Consider the following 25,946-nt stretch of genomic DNA (forward strand, 5'->3'; position numbering starts at 1 on the left):
TGCTAGGATCCGTTCCTGACCTGCAGTAAAGGCTGTGAGCCACAAAAACTTTGAAGTATTTGTGGCGTGTTCCTCGGAGGCATCGACGAATATGGCGGAAACGCTGCAGCATCACATTTTTATGCGCTTATAAAGACCCTGAGAAGCCATTTTAACGTGATTTTAGGAGTAAATAAAGACGTTCGTATCGTATTCTCCCTTCACAGTGTGGCATCAAAGAAAGGAAGCCAGAAATCTTTAAAATGTGCTGATAGGCGTCGGTTTCTGAGTCAATGAACTCCTCTGCATCCTTGTAATCTACTGCTGCACACATTAGTTACAGGGGCGTCGGTGATGTGATGGTGTGGAATGTGGAGGGAGTGGACAGTGCTTGATTGGAAACAAGTTGTGAAAGACCAAATTTGTGTTTTAACTAAGCTAGAGTGAGGGAGACCGCTGTGAGGGATGCGCAAGTTTGGTGCGAAAACGGGTCCTATGTAAGGGGTCTTGGCTTGTAACTCCCAAGAAAAGGCTAAGATAATACACATTTGAAAGATGTGCAAGTCTTAAGTCTTGAAATAATGCAACATGTGCGTGTGTCTACCATTCCAGTGCTTGAACAGTGCTATACAGCGAAGGTGATGTGAGGGTGAGTGGGAGGATAAGATGACGCGCTAAATCCTTCTCGTGTCACCTCATAACGCCGAAAATATATAGATACGCATATGCTGAACTACCATGTAATTTAAATTGATACATACTGTATACTAAACATACTTAATTACAGAAACAGAGCAAATAATGTATAGAAAAGTGAGTATGATTGTGTTTTAATCTTTATCTTGAACTATGAAAAATATTAGAAATTTTATTGATTATACAGTAAAACCCCGATTATCCGAAAGCGGATTATCCGAAAAACCGGATTATCCGAAATTGATCTGGATAATGCAATTAAATTTTTTTTTTCTATACTAAAACGTTATAAAACATCAAAAATTAATAAAAGTAACTACATATGTACTATATTAACACATTTAAAATTGATAAGAACAGTTAAAATGAATATGCTTTCTAATACGTATTGCCGAAATAGCTTGTAACGAATAGATCAATGTATTAGACAAAAACATTAAACAAACTCTCAACAACACCACGTCCGCACCTTCGCCCAGCAAGGACGTAGGTGCGAACGAACAAACTACTGCACTACTCTCACACCGTACTCTCAAGACAACGACACAAACACAACTCCCCACTCCACTCCAAGCCACATTCCCCTTCCAACATACGAGTTGCGCGATAATAAGAGTCATCATACTGTTTCTCCACCTGCACGATGCATCAAGGTCACACTTGCAAGCTTGCACAACCATTCACAATCGCACTCTGCAACATTCACAATTCAGATCTGCAACGCTCACAAGTATCAACATACACTGGTCCAGACAAGGAGACACACAGACAAACATACAATAAAACATTTACATCACATGTTTCAAGCGTACTACTTTGTTTAGCGTGGCGTGTTTGTTTGGTTTCATTGTTTACATCGTCAGTCGGCGGCAGTCGCGTCACACACTTCACACTGGGCAGTCGCATCGCGTTCTACCTGTGCTTCGACCTCACTTCTTTCTACATCACCATGCCGAAAGAAACTGGGAAAAGGAAGAAAGTCGTCCTTACCATACAGCAGAACACAATGCCGACGATCAAACTGGCGGCGATCAAAATGGCGGCCATAAATCCGGATTATCCGAAAAATCGGCTTATCCGAAAGAGGCTTCCCCCCTTCCATTTCGGATAATCGGGGTTTTACTGTATTCTATTCAAACAGGCACAGAGATATTATTATAATGCAGTGATCAAACCATTAACTATCAAGACTCAAGTTATTAGAAACAAAGTTGAAACTGTTGGTGATTAACCTAGTCTTGAACTATTCATCAATATGACAGGCAGAAAACCAGACTATATTTTTAATTTAAAAAAAAAAAAAGGTTGTTAAAGGCAGAAAAGGCTGCCGAGCAATTTGTAAAAATTGCCGTAAAGCAATGGAAGGACAAATAGTACAAATGAAGAGTCATTACAGCAAGTTGTTTTCAGTTACTTTGAAGTTACAGCATTTGAATAGAGATTTGAGTTTGCCAACTGACGTTTTCATCCTGGTGTTAGTAAAATGACTGTGCATAATAAAGATTTTAAAACCACATAATTAAAACCACAATACCTGATGAAACTAAGAAGGATTCACAAAAAACACTGGTTTTATTGATGGGTTTTTGGTTTAAACCAGGGGTGTCAAACTCATGGCCCGCAGGATAGTCATAAATGGCCCGCGGTATCACGGTAACTTCAATCTTGTCAATGTATTTTCTGCCCTTGTTAGCCCCCATGACGGCACTTCAGAGTATGAATTGGCCCTCGAAGGGTTTTGAGTTTGACACCCCTGGTTTAAACTGCTAACCCTGCTGTACATAATTAAAATCTTACATATAGTTAAAACCACAATACTGATGAAACTAACAAAGATACACACAAAAGAAAAAAAAAAAATGTTTTTATCAGTTGGTTTAAATCATTTTTTTTGTTTAAACCATGGTTTAAACCATTTGGTTTAAACCACCAACCCTGCTCAGCAGACAGCTTTCTCTGGTTGTGTTGCAGATGGGGACTGCTGATCCACCAGTAGATGAAGCTCCACCCTTTCTTGCGGAATTGTGAGAGGCTGTGAGGAAGTTGAAGGGTGGAGAGGTAGTTGGGATCTGCAATATCAGCACAGAGATGATGAAAGTTGGGGATGAAGCCGTGATCCGTTTGTTGCATGCGGTGCTGTCTGCCATGTAGCAGTTCGGTGCCATTCCTTTGACTGGAAAAGGGGGTTGGTTGTCCCTATCTGGAAAGGGAAAGGGGACCGATAGGACTGCAACAATTACCGTGGTATTACATTGCTCAGTGTTCCGGGCAAGGTATTTGCTCATCTGCTGCTAATGCAAGTTTGATCTCAACTGTTAAAGTTTCAGAGACCTGAGCAATCCTGGTTCACGCCCAGCAAGTCAACAATTAACCGTATCCTATCACTTTGCCGACGTGAGTTTTGGCAGGGGATACTTTGCAGTCTATGTCGATCCCACCTGTATATGGATATTATCTAGGAGGGGGTAAAAAGCTGGTGGAGACAATACGGAATGCCTAACCTTGAGGAAGCTGATTTATTAGGAGATGAATTCTGAAGTTTCCAGTTGAGATTTTGAGTTAAGAATAGACCAAATATATTTGCATGTAGTGTTGAAGGGGACAGCTGAATGTTATCAAGGAAGTGGGGATAGATGTCAGGAAGATTGTGCTGAGTTGTGCCAGGTTGAAAAATTGAGTTTTCGAGGCATTGAAAGTCTTTCCACATTCCAAAATGATAGTAAGATTGACGTTCTGTTGTGTCCTGCCTCGAGGAGTAATTCCTGTTGAGAGGGCCTTTCATTAAAAAGTGTTGAGTAATGCAGAGTAAAGTTATCCCAATAAGGATGAATAGAGCAGTTTGTCTTAAGGAAATATAAATGGACAATAGAAAAAAAGTAGGATAGAGAACAGGCCCTGCAGATAAGTTTAAGGGTAGAATAGTGACCTTCTTGCACAGCAGATAGATTGGCCTGAAAGGAAACTAAAGATAAAAGTACAGATAGTGTGATACAATCCATAGGAGGGTAGTTTAGAAAGCAATGACATTTGCCAGACTTAGTCAAAAGCTTTTGAGATATTTAAGGCAACAGCAAAAGTTTCACCAAAATGTCAAAGAGATGATCAGGAGGCAGTTATGAAAGCAAAATAACAAGTAGAACGCTCGTAGCAGACTCCATGCAGATGCTGGTTAATGCTTGCATAAGGGATTCCTGGCGAGACCCACCGTAGTTCTGAACTACACTATGTTAAATTTTCTGAGATCTCATTGTCTTTGCCACACGCAAGAACTGTTTATGCCTCCAAAGACCTGTAACTCGGTCTTCGTCCAGGAGACCTGAAATCCCAAGTGCTTCGCCTTCTCGTACAGTGCCTCAAACGCCATCATCAGACCTCCAGCGACTCCGCAAGGGTTACTGCATTATCAGGAAAAACTAGATCAGTGACCCAGATATTGCCAGTAGATGCTCCACAATGACCCTGGTCCGTAACTCTGCCTAGTACCCGGTCCCAAAATGTCTACCCAGCAAATTTCATTTAGCTCATGCTATTTTTCATTCACATGCATTAAATGAACGTAGCTAATAATCTTCCTTTAAACCTTCTCATAGCTGTTTCTTTCTATACCCATTCGTAGAAACAGCATGGCTTCCAGAACCAAGTAATCAGCTATTTTGCTATAACGTACCTATAGTCCAACCAAATTGTCGAGTCCGTTTGGGCGGAGGCTCCTCTGCTCTGCCACACAGTCCCAACACATATCTCTTCCTCTCATATGTAAAGTAAAGGTAACTCATGATAGGAAAAAATAGGTGTTGGGACCGTGTGGCAGGGCAGAGGGGAGAAATGGACCTGCGGGAGCCAACGCCCAAACGGACTCGACAGTTTGGTTGGACTATAGTCATATTTTTTGTTCCACTCATGTCAAACTGATTCCTTAAAAAGTACATATTTATAAATTTCTCCATATTTTAAAGATTTGGTACTATAGACATTTCTTTTTTTCCTTACATACATAATATTATGTCCTTGAAACTGGTACATTTGGTACATTGGTACATTCATAAGTCTGATACATTTTAATTTTGTTTATGGAGATTTGCAAGAGTTTTTATTGTAATTATAATTGTTCTAGGAGAGATGACGAATTCTGGCGTGTGGAAGCAGGATGGGTCCATCACAGAGTCCCAACCTATGGGTTTGTTATTAGAGAAAGAAATAAACCTGGCTCGCTCAACACAACCAAGTTACTTTCTCTTGGAATTCCTCCAGGTAAGTGTGTTTTCTTTGATACAAATTAAGGTACATACCTTGAGTTACAAGATGAATCAGTGTGTTTCTTGAAATGTAGCTTCTAGATTACAAATGTGTATAGTAATGTTGGCCTAATGATTGATATACAGTACCCTCTCTAGTTCTGCGTTTGCTTCATTCCGAAGGTATGGTGCTAAACTCGAGGATCGCGAAACTCGAGGTATTGAAAAACATTTAAAAGCGCTTATTGGTTCCAACCCATGTAAAATAATGACTTTCTGACTTTACTCCCTTGTTATCACAATTTTTTCGACTTTGCTCCCTTGTTATCTCAAAATACGTACCTTGTTAATAGGCAGAAAATAGGAGGTAAGAACAGTTTGTTTTTAAGCCACAGTTGAAGGCGGCTGCCTTACAATTGGCTGGCAGTTCTGAATACACGCTTGTGATCCACGTGGTGTTGTCTGCTAAAGTAAGGGCGGTCGCTCGTGGTCTCCCATGGAACAGTTGGACAAACCTATATTTTTTTGGTAGTTTTCTGTGTGTTATGAAAAAATCTGCTAACTCTTTCTGTTAAAATAACATGAAATCACTAATATCATGATTGACTTTTCAATGCCTATTGAATGTAAACTGCTGCCGCCACCGCAAAATAGCTCGCAGAGAGGTTCAACTTGTTTACTGTTTCCATATTTCCCTCAGCGCTCTCAAAGATCACAAGCGGACAGACTAGAACAAAACCAGGCAAATTAATACTTTTAATGCTGTGTATTCCCACAGCGCGCATGCATGGTGGACAGGAGAATGATTAATTTCATCGGGGAGATATTTCTCGCAACACCGGCCAGTGTAGTGGACCTTCTTCTTTTGACCTGTAACGCTTTGTATCGCTTCTTAGGTCCTCCTTCTACACACTTTTATACTTCAAAACATGCACTTAGGGCCACTTTCACAGTCATTTTGTTTGTTTTGATCGTTACCAGTGGCGGCGGTCGCCGCTATAGCATTTCCACGTGAAACTGGCCGATCGGGTAGTGGCGGCTGCGGGGTTAGCCTAGCCCCGCACTTACCATACACTCAACATCTCTCGCTTCGTCTGCAGCCGCCACTACCCCATCGGCCAGTTTCACGTGAAATACTAAGCGGCGATTGCCACCATTGGTAACGATCAAAACAAACAAAATGACTGCGAAAGCGGCCCTTAGTTACTTAACAGTGTGCACTAATACACTTCACCCTGAACTTAGGTGATTTTCTGTCCTTTTCTTTTCCTGATTTTGCTTTTCTATGCCCTTTTGCAATTTTTCACTACTTTTCACTGTCGCTGCCATGCATTACAGGTCAAAAGAAGAAGAAGAAGAAGAAGAAGAAAAGGAAAACAACACTGAGAGATCTACAATTTTCACAGACTTGAGAAAAAGATTTTTGGACTGTGGTTCCCCAGCACGGGGTGTTCTCTTATTTTGTTAATCAGTTAGTAAACAAAGCAGCTCTGCCAGTCCATTTTACAAATCTTTTGGTGGGCCATCTTCCACTGCTCCTCACTCCTCAGCCACTGCCATCGTCTGTTTGTTTACATGCAGCCGTTTGGTACCCACGTACCCACGCTCGTACTCACAACCGTTTTCCATTCATAAGGACAACCAACAACTCGCTCCCGGTTGGGCATACGAGCAACTGCGGTTGCCCATAGCCCCAATGGCTGGACACCGCCTTTTAAGGCAGCAGGCATGACGCTGACGGTAGGTAGACGTGACCCAGACATGTCAAAGCAACGTGAAACTCTTGGCGGTAATGCGCGAAAGTCGTGATGGTAAGAATTTAGGACTATGTAAGCACTAAACTCGAGGATCGCGAAACTCAAGAGGGTACTGTAGTTGTCTTTTAGCCATATCTTTCCTTGAATGAAAGCTGTTCACATATTTCTCAGAAGTAATTACTGTCATGTGAATGTTTACAACTTTCATTACGCTTGTTGTTTCGACATTCACTTTCCGCAATTTCAATATTTCATTATTTGAATCGGGTTCGAGACTTCCTCCCGGCCACCAGCCTGCCAACATTGGCGGATCCAGGGGGGGTCATGGGAGCCCGGGCCCCCCCATGGTCCTGAGTGGATACAGAAACACTAGCTCAAAACACGCTGCAGCTATAACAGTGCTTTTTCTCAGAGGTTTCGGCCGTCTCATTCGGATTCGAAGAGAAACACCCAGGAATGCTTTGGCACCATGACCAGTTGTTATGCTCATTGATTCAGGTCAGTCCACCAGTTATTCAGGAGCAGGAATGCCGAGAATGGCGAACCAATTATGCTAATGCCCCTTCCACCCGCAAAAATCCTGGCATCAGGCCCCCCCAAACTTTTTTCATGGATCCGTGCCTGCCTGCCGATCCAGCTGGGTTTTATTGGCTGGGCTGCCACCTCCTCTCCTCTCTACTTTCATTCAATCGTTAAGCTCCCAGTGACTATCATCAGACAAAGGCGAAAGATCATAACCAGTAAGTATCTTTGTTGAAAACAAACAAACTTACACTAGGATTTCGCCAACAAAGATTTTCAAAGTAACGTTTTAGACAATAGAGGAAAATTAGAATAGATAGCAAGATTGCAATTACATTTCTTTTTGCTGGAATGAAGTGTCTGTGTGCAACACCAGACTTGCAGTATGGTCGCAGCTAAGGATACATTTAGAAATCGATTATTTTTGCCGATATAGTAGAATATTTAGAGATGCTAGAATATCTGGAGACGGCGTCGTGTGCAAGATGTTAGGTGTACGACTAATTCACTTGTGGCTACACCAAGCTTAACGCCCTGCCACGTGTCCCAAGCTCTCTTGACATTACCATCACCCACCTCTGAGCAGTGAGTGCAAGACTCTCTTAAACTCATTCATATTCAGTTACCCCAGTGACATGATAGAGGGAAGTTATGTCAACTTATGTCGTTAGGCTCATGAACATATATCTACTTCTTCTTGGCTTTCTCATTTCTAGTCCCAGAGCAGTTAAGAAAACCTTAATTGAGGGCCCCATGACCATAGGGGCTCGAGCGCCATTTTTAAAAAACTTAGAAAACTGCATCTAAAGTTTATCAACAATAACTTCACTTCTAAGAAAGATATTGATTTCAAACAAGCTTCAGACGAAAGCCCTGCCTTTCAGAATTTTATTGACCAAGAATGAAAAAAATTGTATGGTGCGTTTGTTACTGTAAAGGCATGTTATTCTGTGAATTTCATCAAATTCGGGTGAAGTTTAGGAGAGACTCAAACAAAGCGTATTTTTTGTTTTTTTGTTTCACAGGCTTTATTTTTCAGTTAATCGTTTTGAAAAAAAATACCATAAAAACTTTGTTTACTCATCCACATTTTGTTGGAAGTAACTTTTTGATTTTTTGTTTTGTCTTTGAAGAAAAAAATTACAATCTTTTGTCAATTATTATTTTCTCCTCTCTGTGTCCCGTTTTCTTTTGACATTATTGAAAGTCTATTTCCAACAAAAAATTGCCCTTTAGTTGTAGTCTCAACTGATACCTAACAAAAGTCGATCAGACTTTTTACTGATTTTGTGAAATTATTTTAAATTTAAAAAACTAATCTTCGAGATATTGGCTCCTAAAGATTTTTTTACATTTCATTCCTGTCTTGCCATTTGCATTTATTTGATTGGCATGAGATTTTCACATATTATTGTGTATATCTTGTTGACTTACTGGAGAATGATCAGGCATCTGGGCCCGCGGCACTCCCGCGTAGCGCGAGTGCCATGGGAGTGCCTTGCTTCTACGCTACTCTCTTGCTTGTTTTCTGAGGTTTGGCCGCTCCATAAGCCCTCTTGATGTTGGTGACTCTTTTTCTGGTTGCCTTGCGCTTGTACATCATTTGTAAGGACGTTTTTTGGCTGGAGAGGAGAGAAAAGTATGACACACTCTTCCCATCTATCTCTCGCTTGGCACTGGCGCGGTGGCACCTCTCTTCCTCCCCTGCCTCTCCGCGCGAAGAAGAGAGGATGACAGATGACAAAATTTACGAAGAAATAAAATATTCTAATGCAATTTTTACGTATATACGAATGATACCGCATATGTTGACATGAGCCTCTTATGACACGCATGTCCGACTATGATGCAAAAGCCCCGCCAGTGGGGAGGGGTTTTAATTTTACGAAAACAAACCTCACCACAGGGTAATTTAAGGTTTCCCGGCCACGCTGAGTGAAAAGCATGTACTCGTCCAATTTTAAATATATTCGTCAAAAAATACCCCGTAGGCGCCCCCCTTAAAACCGATATGCTACAGCGGGGATGGATTATAATGTTGTAGAATCAGCTGTCAGGTCCACCAATGGCTGAAGAAGAGGAAGACCTGTACCGCTTTGAATCGCTTCTTAGGTCCTTCTTGGTTATTTAGACTCAAATACTAGATACACACCTAGATACTTCACTCTGCTCTGAGCTCTGTTTTTCCGTACACTTTGCCTACATGGTGCCTTGCTTTTCTATTTTATTTTCCTTTTACTTTAGCCTACCTTGGTCTTTCTGCTTTTCCCTTTTCCATCCTTTTGTTTGTTTTCTACTATTACACTTGTTCTTTTCATTTATGTTTTACTGCTGTATTCTTTTCTCCTTGGAGGAATAATACACCGTATTCTTCCTCCAAGCTTTTCTCCCACCAGGGATGGGGTATTCGTATTCGGTATTCGTATTCGAATACATTCGAATACAGTATTTGGGTGTATTCGTATTTGAATACTTGTCATCTGACATCAAAGTATTCGCATGCGTATTCGAATACTTGGGAATAGTATTTGTATTCTTTGAATAATATGCTGAACAATCTTAAATCCATCATCAGAAATAAGTTATTGTTTCTTTCAAGTTACAAATCTTCGTTCCTGTTTGTCTGACGTGTATGGTACAGGTCAATTGCGTTTCAACCTACTTGTGAGGCCTCTCTCGATCACTATATCCTTCCCCTACCGTTCACTCTTCCTTCCCTCATCCTCTTATGGTGTCATGACTTGTATGAGACCTGTGTACCATCCCTCCCATTCCCTCCCTCGCCCCTGCTAGCTAGCTGAATCTACGAGACCGAGACGCGTATTCACCCTGGCTGCTTCTTACCAGATATTCTCCCTCAGTCTGTCTCACACTGTCACTCAGTTAAGTTCTCATTTTTGTTACTATACACAGTAGTCATGTCTAGTCCTCCAGCCAAGCGGAAATGACAGCTGTACACGCAAAAATACACAGAAAAATGGGAAAGTGACCCATTGTTTAAAAGTTGGCTGACAAGAAGCGGCAAGGGGCCAATGTATTTCCATTCTAAATTGTGTAATTCTGATGGAAAGGCGGGTAAATCAGAAATAGAAAGGCATGGTGCTGGGGCAAAACATAAGAAGATAGTTGAAAGTGCAAAACATATAGTTAGTGTTCTTGATATGCCTAGTGTTTGTAGAGAAAAGCTTGCATGCATTGCTGGAACTTATGACAGCTGACATCTACAACACTTCAGATCTACAGGAATAGCAGTCATTCTAGGTAGGTGACAATGAAGGCTAACTATGTTTGCAAGTAGCTACCTATTATATATATATATATATATATATATATATATATATATATATATATATATATATATATATATATATATATATATATATATATATATATATATATATATATATATATATATATATATATATATATATATATATATATATATATATATATATATATATATATATATATATATATATATATATATATATATATATATATATATATATATATATATATATATATATATATATATATATATATATATATATATATATATATATATAATATATATATATATATATATATATATGTGGGCCTGGTATGAAAGTCTGAGGTCTAGAGTGCAGGCAGTGGAAATGAGTTATTTGAGGAGTGCTTGTGGTGTGAGTAGAATGGATGGAATGAGTAATGAAAGTGTGTACGAGCATTTTGGAATGTGTCACAGGGGTGAAGGGAAGAAGTGTGGAGTGGTGGAAGAAGTGAAGCGACAGACTTTAAAGTGGTTTGGCCACATTGAGCGAATGGAGGAGAGTAAGATGACCAGAAGGGTGTATGTGAGTGAGATAGAGGAAGGGAATGCTAGAGGATGACCTCCAGTGAAATGGAGGGATAGGGTGCAAGAGTACATTAGGGAGAGGGGGGAAAGATCTTTGAGAAACTTTGAGCAGGCAAGGAGGGAGTGTCTGGATAGAGAAAATTGGAAGCTCTTCTGCTGTGGCCATCCCCTGGTGGGAGCTCCTAGGAGTAGGCGTCGATGAAATGATGATGATGATGATATACATAGCGGTAAATTGCACCATGTTAATGTCCGTTGCTGCTTTGATTCTGGTGTTTGTTTTGTGCCAAGATGCCTCCCAAACAAGAAAATGTAAACGTGTGAATCTAACAGTGATGCAGAAATTTGATTTGATAGAGAAACTAGAATGTGGGTTGAGTGTAGCGAGCGTGTGTGATGAATATGGTGTTAAGAAACAAACAGTTTCCGATATTCATAACAGTAAACAAAAGCTACAACAGTATGCCGCGAGTTATTATGTTGATGCGTCCTCTAGTAAAAGTGGAAAAGTAGCCCCAAGAAAAGACATGAAAAGTGGTTAAGATAATTTTTAAAGTATTTTTTTTGTATACCGGTATTTATTGTATGTAAGTATTTTCAAGCAATGGACCACCATTGCCCCCTTTTAATCCATTAAATCAAGGGCCGAGTGTACTCATGTGTCTGGCTACGCACAGGAGCGTCTTGCCCTTGCGGTACACGTCATCTTTTCACAGGCTTGGAGGACACCAGTGACTGTATGTCAGCAGTCTGCTTATCGTAATCGGCCAGACCATAATTGTCTGCGAAAAGTTCTTCCACCACAGGCATTGTAAGTTTTCTGAAACATCCATCATGACACGGAGGCCCAGTCTTCCTGGCTTCCATGTTCAAACCTGTTGATCGGCTTGTGTAAGGTTGGCCAGCGTCTCATAGCAGTTTCACGCTATGTTTCTTCCATTCAAATGGGTTTCTTGTACGTTTACGCCCACGAGACAGACCAAGGGCATCACTTGCTTCACTTTCACTGCTACTTGAGGCCATTATCGTAATGTAATGGGGTAAACAAAGAGAATCTGTGAACACAAGAACCAGCGCATCCTACTACAACGAGGTTTAACCCGTCTGCTGCGATTGGAACAACTTTGGCTTTCACAGGTAGCCTGATAACATACAGTCCCATGTCTTTCTCTGCCTCTGTGGTGGATAGTGGAGTGTTTCCCATGTGGTATTGGTTTGCTTTATATCCCCTCCCAAGGTGCAGGACTTTGCATTTTTCTTCATTGAGTTGTAGCAGACACTTTTTGATCCATTCCTGTAGCTTGGTGAGGTCTTCTTGTAGGAAATTCGCAGTCAACAGGTTACGGAGGACTGGGGGAGGAAGGGGGAGGAAGGCTAGTTAGCAGCACGGTGATGCGTTTCTTATGGAAAAAAACGCTGATTGGACGAGAGATGGCTATAGGCTATGCGTCTTATGCTCTCATTGGCTGGCTCCCTCTCGCTGAACTTGGGCCTCTGGTCTTGAACGGACACGCCATTGGGCTCAACCACTAAACACTTAAACACAACACGTGCTTCCCAAGTCGATTAAGTAGTGACTTCACTAGGTAATACAAGACTTTTAACCTTATTGAAGCTGCAAAACAGTGTTGCAAACGCCATAGCCAGACAGAGGAAGAGTTGCCAGTTCTTTTCATATGAATATCTCCATATTCGGGGAGTCGGCGCTTGAGCCCCTATGTTCCTGGGGCCCTCAATTTAGCTACGCAGTTGCTGAATCAGTCTGCCAGCCTGCCCATCGAGGCTCAACAGTTCTGCTGCTGTGTATACTGCTTAAGAATTTGATCATTAATTTAAAAAAAATATATATATATTTCGACGCCTGTGGCGCAGGTAGTCTTTTTTGGTAGGGCTTGATGGTAGGCCCTAGCCCATTGTGGCGTAGGCAAATGTTTATAGTGGCGCCATCTTGCTAAGTCATGCGGCCCCCCGAAGCTCATCATTGGTCCTCTCTTTTAGAGATAATCTAGAGTAGATTAATAGGTGGTCTTCTGGACACCATGTGCGTAGTCTTGGGTGACTCCGTGGTGATTGAAAAACCCTTACTCGTGGCGCCGGGTGGGGCGCAAACCCGCGTTGTCACACTGGGTGATCACACTATCCACTCAGTCAACGCCTACCCAAGTGGAGTACGATATGCTGCCTTTCAGTGCATGCGCACAGCTCCTGCCTCATAATTTCGTGTTTTCGATTATTTTACTACATAGCCCTTTCATTTCTATAAAAAAAATAATTCATGTTTATAGTATCCTAAATCAATTGAAAGCTAACCAATTTTTCAGTGTATATGTATTTTTTATGTATATAATATAAAAGTCAAGAAAATAGAAACATAATAAATATGAATTTGTATGTATGAATATTTCTCGAAACAAAATTTGTACAATAGTAAAATGTACATAAGTTGCAATCCTCATTAAATATATATATATATATATATATATATATATATATCATATATATATATATATATATATATATATATATATATATATATATATATATATATATATTTATATCATAGCTGGGCGTTATCGCGATACTTTATCGCTGATAACTAAATCGGATTATCGGCCATCCGCTACTTATTTAAATATATATCGGTATCTTCGTTACTTTTGTAACCAAACTAGCGATTACCGCTACTTTTTTTAAAAAGAAGAAAAAAAACGTCCTCCCAACTGCGCATGCGTGGCCCGGGCGCCTGGTGTTGTATGAAAAAGACTTCGGGGTATGAAATATCTTCGGTGAAGAGATTTCATACTTAGATCATCAACATTAAAATACTAGGTTATTTTTTATGTTAGACTCAAAAATCAATATATCAAAGAGAAAAATCATTTAACTTTGTCCCCCAAAATTATTATTCACTGCCTCAAATTTGATATTCCATATTCGTTTGTGAGCATGTCATGGTATTGAAGGTACCCGGTGTTGTGTTATTTGGTGTCCCATCGTCAAAGTCTGGCGCTTTTGTTTACAAACACTGCTCTCTCATGAGCTGCGCATGTTCAGACCAATAAGCGTAGCCCTTTCCAGTCTCACAAAGCTTTTTAACACATTAAGAGTTAGTGGAAGGCTGATTCAGACATACAGTACCACCATCCTCGCTGTTTCTAGAACGTGACTCTGTACATATAAATACAACTCGTACAGAGTGTCGTTCTAGAAACAGCGGGAATGGTGGTAGTGGTACCGTATGTCTGATTCAGCTTTCCAGCAACTCTTACTTACGGTTAAAAAGCTTTGTGAGACTCTACAGGTCTACGCTTGCTGGTCTGAGCATGTGCAGTTCACGAGAGACCAGTGTTTGTAAACAAAAGCGCCAGCTTTTGACAGTGGGGACGCCAAATAACACAAAACCGGTTCAGGCGTTTCTAGTATTACCGTCCATAGGTACGTGTCAACACGTGTTTTTTAGGTTTTGTAAGTTTTCTAAAATATATATGATGAAAATTTGAATTCATTTATGTTTTTTACTTGAAATATCAATATAGTATCGTTTTCGCCTGTCGGACTTATTGCAGGCTAGTATCGGAATTGTGGATATATATCGGGTATCGGTTATCGCCTATATTTTTGTCTCCAGTTAACGAATTTCGGATTTAACAGACCACAAAACCTCAATGGACACAGATTTGTCCGGTGTGACACCGGCTTTAGAAACGTCAAAACCCTAAACAGAAAGCCATCGGACCGTGTCGTGAGGCCGCGCTGCACAAATTACACACACAGATACTGCCTCATGGCCTCTAGCTCCGCCCACTTTTAGGCCACCAGACAGGACGCATCGTATAGTGTGTGTCTGCCTCAATGGGGAAAATTGAAAACCGTCGACATTTTGCGCTTGGCCACCCATGTGGTTGGCCAAGCGCACGCGTGCAGACAGCCCTGGCCGTGCGCCGGGCCCAGCCCCGAACAGCTGACGGGCGGCTGATGACGGTGATGGTGATGCTGAGCGTCGGCGGCGAGGCCCCCGCATCGGCGGCACCTGAACGGCATCCCCATCGGTGCCTGCGCGTGTGTGGCTGTGTTTATTATGGGTTTGGGCTTCTCAATTTGTCAATTCCCATCCTCCACATGTTGCACGGGACCCCTTTCCCTGCTTCCATCTCTTCTTTTTCAAGAAGAAGAGATGGAAGAAAAGAAAGAAGTCCCACGCAACATGAGGAAAACAAGAATTAGCAAATAGAGGATCCCAGGCCCACAATAAACACAACCACACACACACACACACACACGGGCCCCACTGAAAGCACTGCCCGGGCGGTGTCGATGAGGGGGTCACGCCGCCGACATCCATCATTACCACCACCATCAGCTGCCTGTCAGATGCTCAAGCCCGCGTGCCGGGCCGGGCCTCGCCCTGATGGAGATGCCGTTCGGGTGCCGCCGATGCGGTGGCCTCGCCGCTAATGCTCATCATCGCCATCACCGTCATCAGGCGCCCGTCAGCAGTTCGGGGCCGGGCCCGGCGCATGGCTGGGGGTGTCTGCACGCATGCGCCTGGCAGCCCGGATCATAACAAAAAAGAAAAAATAAATATATAAATATAAATGTTCCGAGCTAGAAGGGAGGCTGGATAGATTTGTCCGGTGTGACACCGGCTTTAGAAACGTTAAAACCGTATTTTCAAGCAACGGACCACCCTTCCCCCCTTTTAATCCGTTAAATCGTGGGCCGAGTATATATATATATATATATATATATATATATATATATATATATATATATATATATATATATATATATATATATATATCTATCTATCTATCTATCTATCTATCTATCTATCTATCTATCTATATATATATATATATATATATATATATATATATATATATATATATATATATATATATATATATATATATATATGTCAGTCATCATTTTAAAAGTATTAAAATGCAGTTTCATAAGTTTTACAGTATGAGAGAGAGAGAGAGAGATTTATAGAAAATCAGACCACACGGACAATGGGGTCTGTGTGGTCTGATTTTCTGTAAATCTCTCTCTCTCTCTCTCTCTCTCTCTCTCTCTCTCTCTGTAACTCTGATGAAACCTTCTGTAATACTGTAAAAAATGATATATATATATATATATATATATATATATATATATATATATATATATATATATATATATATATATATATATTTATATATATATATATATACACTAAGTCACTAAACCAATCACTTAATGTCTGGGTGACAAAGTATCCTGTTTTCCAGAACATAACATGGATGCAGAGCCAAGTATGATTGTTTGGATTAGAAAAAAATGTCTTACAGTATGGGTGATATTTGCTTTGCTTGATAAGAGTATGATTGCAAAAAATTGATAAAAAATGTACAGCTAAGGTGATATTTTCACTTGCATTCAAGGAGTATGATTGTACAGAATTGGTTACATTTTCACTTGCATTCAGTGTATGATTGTAGGAATTTTTAAATATGTTGTTTAGCATGGATGATGTTTTCACTTGAATCAAAAAGTATGATTGTATAGATTTTTAATTATGTTGTGCAGTATGGATGGTATTTTTGTATCTCATTTTAATTGTGTAAGACTAGTCATTTCCACTTCACTTATAGTTCTTGGAGGGCTTCCATGTGTTTAGAAAGGACTTATTTTTTTCAAATGAATAAGTACATTGTTCAGTTCAGTTTGGTTCAGTATTCTTATTTATTTACATTATACCACAATTTTTATCTTAAGTTTTACAATGTATGAAAGGAAAGATACACTATCTGTTTTCTGTCTCTTTGCTCACATAGGACCAGTATATGGCCAGCTGAAGGCTGGGCGTAGTGTGACAATGAGCGACGGAAGGGTAGTGCAGCCGCAGGAGGTGACAGGTCTTGCTATTCCTGGGAGAACCGTAGTCATTATTGGAGACACAAAAGATGCCAGCCCTCTGTCCCACCTCCTTAGGTGCGTGTGTATGGGGGTGGGGGTATTGTTTGATTAGGTGCGTTTTTTTTTTTTTTTTCTACGTCTTGGCCTATTGCGCCGGTAGGCTTTTTCCTGGTGGATCCTGATGGTCGGTCCAAGGCTTCTTCCCGGTGGGCCCTGATGGTCGGCCCAGCCCGTTCTGGCGCAGGTGAGTGTTTATAGTGGCGCCATCTTGCATTGGCTCATGCTGCCCTCCCAGAGCTCATCTTTAATCCTAGAATCTAGAGTCCGGGTTGATAGGTGGTCTTCTGGACAGCATGTGGGTAGTTTTAAGCCACTCGGCGGCGGCTGAAAAATCCCAGCTTGGTGGCACCGGTCGGGGATTGAACTCGCGTCCTCCTGAACGCGGGGCGGGGCCCTCTTGCTATCTGTTCAGCCACCGCCTACCCAAAAAATGATTAGGCGTGCGTGTGTGTGGGGGTATTGTTTGATTAAGAGTGTGTGTGTGTGTGTGTGTGTGTGTGTGTGTGTTTGTGGGGATGGGGGTATTGTTTGATTAGGTGCTCGTGTGTGGGGGTGGGGGTATTGTTTGATTAAGTGTGTGTGTGGGGGGATGGGGTATTGTTTGATTATGTGTGTGTGGGGGGATGGGGTATTGTTTGATTAAGTGTGTGTGTGTGTGGGGGGAATGGGGTGTGTTTGATTATGTGTGTGTGTGTGTGGGGGGGGTATTGTTTGATTAGGTGTGTGTGTGTGGGGGGTATTGTTTGATTAGGTGCGTGTGGGGGGGTATTGTTTAATTAGGTGTGTGTGGGGGGTATTGTGTGATTAGGTGTGTGTGTGGGGTATTGTTTGATTAGGTGTGTGTGTGTGGGTGGGGTATTGTTTGATTAGGTGCGTGTGTGTGGGGGTATTGTTTGATTAAGTGTGTGTGTGTGTGTGGGGGGGGTGGAGGTATTGTTTGATTAGGTGCGTGTGTGTGTGTGTGGGGGTGGGGGTTGTTTGATTAGATGTGTGTGTGTGGGGGTGGGGGGATTGTTTGATTAGGTGCGTGTGTGTGTGGGGGTGGAGGTATTGTTTGATTAGGTGCGTGTGTGTGGGGGTGGTGGTATTGTTTGCTTAGCTGTGTGTGGGGGGGGGTGGGGGTATTGTTTGATTAGGTGCATGTGTGTGTGTGTGGGGGTATTGTTTGATTAGGTGCGTGTGTGTGTGTGTGGGGTATTGTTTGATTAGGTGCGTGTGTGTGGGGGTATTGTTTGATTAGGTGCGTGTGTGTGGGGGTGGAGGTATTGTTTGATTAGGTGTGTGGGGGTGGGGGTTGTTTGATTAGATGTGTGTGTGTGGGGTGGGGTATTGTTTGATTAGGTGCGTGTGTGTGGGGGGTATTGTTTGATTAGGTGTGTGGGGGTGGGGTATTGTTTGAGTAGGTGTGTGTGTGTGTGGGTGGGGTATTGTTTGATTAGGTGCGTGTGTGTGGGGGGGGTATTGTTTGATTAGGTGCGTGTGTGTGTGGGGGGGGGGTGGAGGTATTGTTTGATTAGGTGTGTGGGGGGTGGGGGTATTGTTTGATTAGGTGCGTGTGTGTGTGGGGGGTATTTTTTGATTATGTGAGTGTGTGTGTGGCGGGGGGGTGGAGGTATTGTTTGATTAGGGGTGTGGGGGTGGTGGTATTGTTGGATTACATGTGTGTGTGTGGGGTGGGGGGGATTGTTTGATTAGGTGCCTGTGTGGGGGTGTGGGGTATTGTTTGATTAGGTGTGTGTGTGGGGTGGGGTATTGTTTGATTGGGTGTGTGTGGGGTATTGTTTGATTAGGTGTGTGTGTGTGGGGGTGGGGGTATTGTTTGATTGGGTGTGTGTGGGGGGTATTGTTTGATTAGGTGTGTGTGTGGGGGGGTGGGGGTATTGTTTGATTAGGTGTGTGTGTGGGGGTGGGGGTATTGTTTGATTAGGTGTGTGTGGGGGTATTGTTTGATTAGGTGCGTGTTTGTGGGGGGGGTATTTTGGGCTGCTTGGTGTTGAAGGTGCCAAGCCAGCATTTCTGTATCGTCTCGATAGCAAACGAAGAAGAGATGAATGCCCTTGCTGACTCGGGGGGGCAGGGTTGACGCATCCACACACGTGCATTTTTGATGATTCGACATGTATGATTAGGTGCATGTGTGTGGGGGGGAGGAGTTGTTTGTGCTTGTATGTGCGTGTTGTTTTTTTTACAGAGTTGTGATACACAAGGATCAAGCTACACTTGTGGGATCCCGTCTCGAAATCTCAGTTCATCATTAAGCTGTGATTTAATTTCATAATTAGTTTGATTTGAACTATACTTATCCAATTTATTCCATGTGTCAATGAGTCTATGAGAAAACTAACTAACTAATGGGGAGCATACGCCTGGGGGGGTGTCGCTTAACTCACTCGCCTTCCATATACCCGGCGGTCCTCCCGAGCAAGCTCCCATGCAACTGACCTGTCCATCCCAAGTCCCTCCCTGCAGGATTGCTGTCATGTCCCGGTCATGAATTATGAGGACGTCGCTTTGGTCTCCTCCACTCAGCGTTGTCTCATAATGAAACATCCCTGTGAGCAGGATCGACGTCCGGAAGGCGCGCCACGTGCCCATATAACCGGAGTATGCATTCACGGACTAAGCTAGTAACAGACCTTGATTCAGTGTCACAAAGTAGTCGCTGGTTCAACACAAAGTCATCCCAGCGATACCCAAGTTTACCAATGGAAAGGATAAAAAAATTGAAGGTACAGTCACCTCTTGACCAACACGAGTTTAAACAACACGTTTTTTATTGAACACGAGTTTATATCTAAGGAGATACGAATAACTAACGCGATATTTTCAATTTAACGCGTGTTTAATCGATGACGTTGCGCTCGATGACGTCACGCGCACCCACACTACTTCTGGCGGGAACCGCGCTGAAAAACTCCACATTTTCCCTAAACTTAATGTGTATTCAGTATTACATGTGGCCACCTTACTTACAATAATTATGACTATGACACCGTATGTTGCATTGTGTCCTTCTCCGTGTTCAAAGTGTTCCACTGTTGGTTGAAGAAGTACACTGCTCTTCCCCCAAGCAGCTGTGACTTTGAAATAGTAAACAAAAGGGTTGGTTGGTAGATTCACTCACTGCGCAGTGTGCAGGCGGTAACTTTCTCCGAGGTACTGAGGGAACTAATCACACAGAAATGCTACGTTCGATGGGCAATCTTGGTCTTGATCTTGAGATTTCAGGGACCGTATACCTACTTTCAAGTAGAAATAGATGTTGATTAATTTCTTTCAATCATATTATATAACAGTTATTTTTATAATGAGAAACAAAAATGCGGTTACATTAAGCACTTTAGTCATCCACGGATATCCGCTCTTTTGAACATATACCACAGAAAATGTCAGCTGACCGGGCCGCTACACAACAGAAATACTAGCCCCAGACTAATCCGCCCAAGTCCGCCCCACAATTGCCGAACAGTCATGTCAGGAAACACCCTGCTCCACCAATATTGTTCCTGAGTAATAGCTGCTTTAACCATCACCGCCAAGGTACCCAGCAAACTGGTGACTGGTGCGCTGTGGCGGTGTTGTGTCTTGTGTGCATGTGTGCGCATCTTCTTGTTACCTGTACGTTTTTTTCGCTGCACGTTTCCTCCTCCTCTCTTCTGCTTATTCACACTTTTCTTTTCTATTGCATCTCACTATTCATTATTTAAATCAATAAAAATTTGTACCCTAGGCATGTACTGCACTGGGGTAACTTTTTTGACATTTTCTGAGTGAAAAAAAGTGCGCGCAGACTTTCCCAGTGTCCAGGAAGGTAACCCCCCTTATTACTATTGTTTCTTATGGGGAAATTATGTTTAAATAATGCCATTTTAAATAACACGACATCTCCAGGAACGCAACCCTCGTGTTAATCAAGAGGTGACTGTACTGGTTAACTATTGCATAAGGGATTTGGACAGTATAGGGGTGAACAAGAGTAGAAAATCGAGTGTAGCGAGGCTGCAGGAAGGTGGGAGGCATGCAGTTAGAAAGTTCAGAAGAGCAGTCAGCATGAAAATATTGGTATAGAAGATAGAACTCTTCGCTCAAACTTTCTGTAAGAACTCCACCCTGGACGATTCTGGGCATATTCCTCCTACTCATCCCCCCTCTGACTCCTTTATGCCTGTTATTAAGATCCTTCCAAATGATATTTTCTATGCCCTCTCTGGCCTCAACTCTCAGAAGGCTTATGGACCTGATGGAGTGCCTCCTATTGTCCTTAAAAACTGTGCTTCTGTGCTGACACCCTACCTGGTCAAACTCTTTTGTCTCTGCCTATCAACATCTATCTTTCCTTCCTGCTGGAAGTATGCCTTTGTACAGCCTGTTCCTAAGAAGGGTGACCGTTCCAATCTCTCAAACTACCGCCCTATAGCTTTACTTTCCTGTCTATCTAAAGCTTTTGAATCAATCCTTAACCGGAAGATTCAAAAGCACCTTTCCACTTCTAACCTTCTATCTGATCGCCATTATGGATTCCGCAAGGGGCGTTCTACTGGCGATCTTCTTGCTCTCTTAACTGACTCTTGGTCATCCTCTCTTTGCCGTTTCGGTGAAACTTTCTCTGTTGCACTAGACATATCGAAAGCCTTCGATAGAGTCTGGCACCAGTCTTTGCTTTCTAAACTGTCCTCTTTCGTATTCTATCCCTCTCTCTGTTCCTTTATCTCCAGTTTCCTTTCCGGCCGTTCTATATCTGCAGTGGTAGACGGTCACTGCTCTTCCCCTAAACCTATCAACAGTGACGTTCCACAGGGTTCTGTCCTATCACCCACTCTCTTCCTGTTATTCATCAATGATCTTCTTTCCATAACAAACTGTCCTGTCCATTCATACGCCGACGACTCCACTCTGCATTATTCAACCTCTTTCAATAGAAGACCATTAACTCAGGAAATACACGACTCCAGACTGGTGGCTGCAGAACGCTTAACCTCAGACCTTGCTATCATTTCCGATTGGGGCAGAAGGAACCTTGTGTCCTTCATTGCCTCAAAAACTCAATTTCTCCACCTATCAACTCGACACAATCTTCCAAACACCTATCCCCTATTCTTCGACAACACTCAGCTGTCACCTTCTTCAACACTAAACATCCTCGGTCTATCCTTAACTCAAAATCTCAACTGGAAACTTCATATCTCCTCTCTTGTTAAATCAGCTTCCTCGAGGTTGGGCGTTCTGTATCGTCTCCGCCAGTTCTTCTCCCACGCGCAGTTGCTATTCCATATACAGGGGCCTTGTCCGCCCTCGTATGGAGTATGCATCTCACGTGTGAGGGGGCTACACTCACACAGCTCTTCTGGACAGAGTGGAGTCTAAGGCTCTTCGTCTCATCAGCTCTCCTCCTCCTACTGAAAGTCTTCTACCTCTTAAATTCCACAGCGATGTTGCTTTTCTTTCTATCTTCTATCGATATTTCCATGCTGACTGCTTTTCTGAACTTGCTAACTGCATGCCTCCCCCACTCCCGCGGCCCCGCTGCACACGACTTTCTACTCATGCTCATCCCTATACTGTCCAAACCCCTTATGCAAGAGTTAACCAGCATCTTCACTCTTTCATCCCTCACGCTGGTAAACTCTGAAACAACCTTCCTTCATCTGTATTTCCTCCTGCCTACGACTTGAACTCTTTCAGGAGGAGGGTATCAGGACACCTCTCCTCCTGAAATTGACCTTTCTTTTGGCCACCTCTTTTAATTTTTTTTTGGGAGCAGCGAGTAACAGGCTTTTTTTTTATTATTGTTTTCTTTTTTTTTGTGCCCTTGAGCTGCCTCCTTTGTTGTAATAAAAAAAAAAAATTTGCGTTATTGCGGCAGAATTTAAGGGGTAAGAGACTGAGTAAAAGGGGAGAAATTGATGAGACGAAGAGCCTTAGACCCTACTCTGTCCAAGAGAGCTGTGTGTGTGGAGCCCCCCACACTTAAGATGCATACTTCATAAAAGGGTGGACAAAACCCTTGGGTTCAGGAGGACGCGAGTTCAGTCCCTGACCGGTGCCACTAAGCTGGGATTTTTCAGCCGCTGCCGAGTGGCTTAAAACTACCCACATGCTGTCCAGAAGACCACCTATCAACCCGGACTCCAGATTCTAGGATTGAAGATGAGCTCCGGGAGGGCAGCATGAGCCAATGCAAGATGGCGCCACTATAAACACTCACCTGCGCCAGAACGGGCTGGGACGACCATCAGGACCCACCGGGAAGAAGCCTTGGACCGACCATCAGGATCCACCGGGAAGAAGCCTACCGCGCCAGAAAAAAAAAACAAAAACAAAAAAAAAATAAAAAAAAGGGACAGCATCTGTAGAAGGGAGAACTGGTGGAGACGATACAGAACGGCTAACCTTGTTGAAGCTAACTTAGTAAGAGAGGGAATATGAAGTTTCCAGTTTTTTGAGTTAAGGATAGACCGAGGATGTTTAGTGTAGAAGGTGACAGCTGAGTGTTGTTCAAGAATAGGGGACAGGTGTTTGGAAAATTGTGTCGGGTTGATAGGTGAAGAGATTGAGTTTTTGGGGTGTTGAAGGACACCAGGTTCCTCATACCCCAATCAGAAATGATAGCAAGGTCTGAGGTTAAGCTTTCTGCAGCCTCCAGTCTAGTGTCTTGTAATTCCTTTTGGGACAGTGTTACCGCTAGAAGGCGGAACGAACGATTGGTGGAAGGTGAAAGGGAAAGTATGAAGAATAAGATCAGATAAATAAGGTGAGGAGTAAATGATGGTGTAGAGTTTGGCTGTGGTGTGTCATGGTGTGTCACGGCTGCTCGGTGTTGAAGGTGCCAAGCCAGCATTTCTGTATCGTCTCGATAGCAGAAGAACAGATGAATGCCCTCGCTGACTCGGGGGGCAGGGTTGACGCATCCACACACGTGCATTTTTAATGATTTTCTAGAAAGGCGAAGGGTGCGTGGAGACATGATCGAGGTTTATAAATGGATGAAGGGCTTTAATAAGGGAGACATTCATAAGGTTTTGTTGGTAAGAGAACCGGGTAGGACACGAAGTAACGGGTTTAAACTGGATAAATTCAGATTCAACAGGGACATAGGCAAAAATTGGTTTACTAACAGGGTGGTGGATGAGTGGAATAGGCTTAGCAGTCATGTGGTGAGTGCCAATACAATTGTCACATTCAAAAATAGACTAGATAAATTCATGGACCGATATTAGGTGGGGTTAGATACACGGGAGCTTAGGGTCAAAGGAGCTGCCTTGTACAGGCCTACTGGCCTCTTGCAGACTCCTGCGTTCTTATGTTCTTATGTTCTTATGTATGATGGGCGCTCGGGGCGCTGTAGGAGGCGAGGAAGAAGGAGACAGCTAACAGTAATGGTGAAAGGAAGACGTTCCTTTTCCACAAATAGGTAAATGCAAATAATTACACACACACACACACACACACACACAAAGAGAGAGAGAGAGAGAGAGAGAGAGAGAGAGAGAGAGAGAGAGAGAGAGAGAGAGACGGGGGGGGGGGGTAGGAGGCGGTGGCCAAGTGATCAAAGTGCGGGTGAGGTATCCTGTAGGAGTCGGGTTTTTAAGTCCTGTTCGCAGCTACTAGCTGACAAGTTTCAGTCCACGCCGCATGGTCTAAGGCTAGCCAAATGCTGTCCTGAAGACCATTTATCAACCCAGACTCTAGATAAACTCTTGAGGGGATCAAGGATGAGCTCTGGTGGAGGGGGGGGTGATAGCATTAGCCAAGCAAAATGACGCAGGAATATATCACCAGTCTGTGCTATTACGTGTTAAAGCCGTCCAACAAGCCTAATCAAGAAAGAATACCGGCGCTAGAGGCATGCAGTTAGCAAGTTCCAAAGAGCAGTCAGCATGAAAATATCGATAGAAAATAAAAAGAGAGGCAACATAGCGGCGGAATTTAAGAGGCAGAAGACTGTCAGTGTGAGGAGAGGAGTTGATGAGACAAAGAGCCTTAGACTTTACTTTGTCCTTTATACTTTCAGCTTAGAATATCAGATGATGAAAATATGAAAGATTTATAGTTAATGATATGAGACAATACACCTACATTACTAAATCTTCTATTTCAGTGGATGTGATGTAATAGTTCATGAGGCAACGTTAGATGACACACTGAAGAGCAAAGCAGAGGAGTTTGGCCATTCCACACCATCACAAGCTGTCAATTTTGCCATCAGTGTTGGAGCAAAAACTCTTCTACTGAACCATTTTTCGCAGAGATATTTTCCTGCCCAACAGGAAAACTCCAAGGTTAGTTTATGTAGTGAAGAAACTAATAATGATAATTGTTCCACTGATTACCAAAGAACTGAAAAAAGAATATAGGCAACTATTTCTATATGTATGGATTAAGCCCCTAAAATTCAGACATTGAGTAGCAAGACCTATGTAAACCTTTGTGAATCAAAATAATGTTTGATGATATTCATTCCAAGCCCTTGCTTGAGTTTTTCCTCCTACAAAAACATGAGTGAAAGATGTTCTACAGCAATAGATGTTTTGAAATAAAGTATTATACTATATTCACCGACATTTTAGTCGTTCATGTTTCAAGTTATTGCTCCGTAAGGATAATGTCTTATTATATCATGTCTTATAAATGATAAGATGACCCATTCCGAGGCTTCCCATTGTAACCGGATGGCGGTGGCGCCGTCAAACGGCTGAAGAATACTTTCGCTTGTTGAACTGGCGCCTACTCGAGATTATTATTACACTATTGATATTATCATCCGGGATTTTTGTTAAAAGTATTCACATGAGATAGCCTCTATTGTGGCAGGAGTACAGAAATGTCTCTATTGTGGCAGGAGTACAGAAATGTCTCTATTGTGGCAGGAGTACAGAAATGTCTCTATTGTGGCAGGAGTACAGAAATGTATCATAATGACTTTGACAGGTATATTGGTCAACTAGACTAACTTTCTAG

General features: G+C 42.4%; 1 protein-coding gene across 1 annotated transcript in view; it reads left to right on the forward strand.

Annotated features, from left to right (window-relative positions):
* Positions 1-25,946, forward strand: part of LOC126986754 (zinc phosphodiesterase ELAC protein 1-like) — a 59,001-nt gene that overhangs the window by 28,842 nt on the left and 4,213 nt on the right. Inside the window, exons 3-5 of the mRNA XM_050843133.1 lie at positions 4,790-4,926; positions 16,847-17,003; positions 25,087-25,267. Of these exons, the coding sequence (XP_050699090.1) occupies positions 4,790-4,926; positions 16,847-17,003; positions 25,087-25,267 (475 nt within the window). The remainder of the gene's footprint in view (positions 1-4,789; positions 4,927-16,846; positions 17,004-25,086; positions 25,268-25,946) is intronic.

The sequence above is a fragment of the Eriocheir sinensis genome, chromosome 62, assembly GCF_024679095.1.
Source record: "Eriocheir sinensis breed Jianghai 21 chromosome 62, ASM2467909v1, whole genome shotgun sequence".
Lineage (NCBI taxonomy): Eukaryota > Metazoa > Arthropoda > Malacostraca > Decapoda > Varunidae > Eriocheir > Eriocheir sinensis.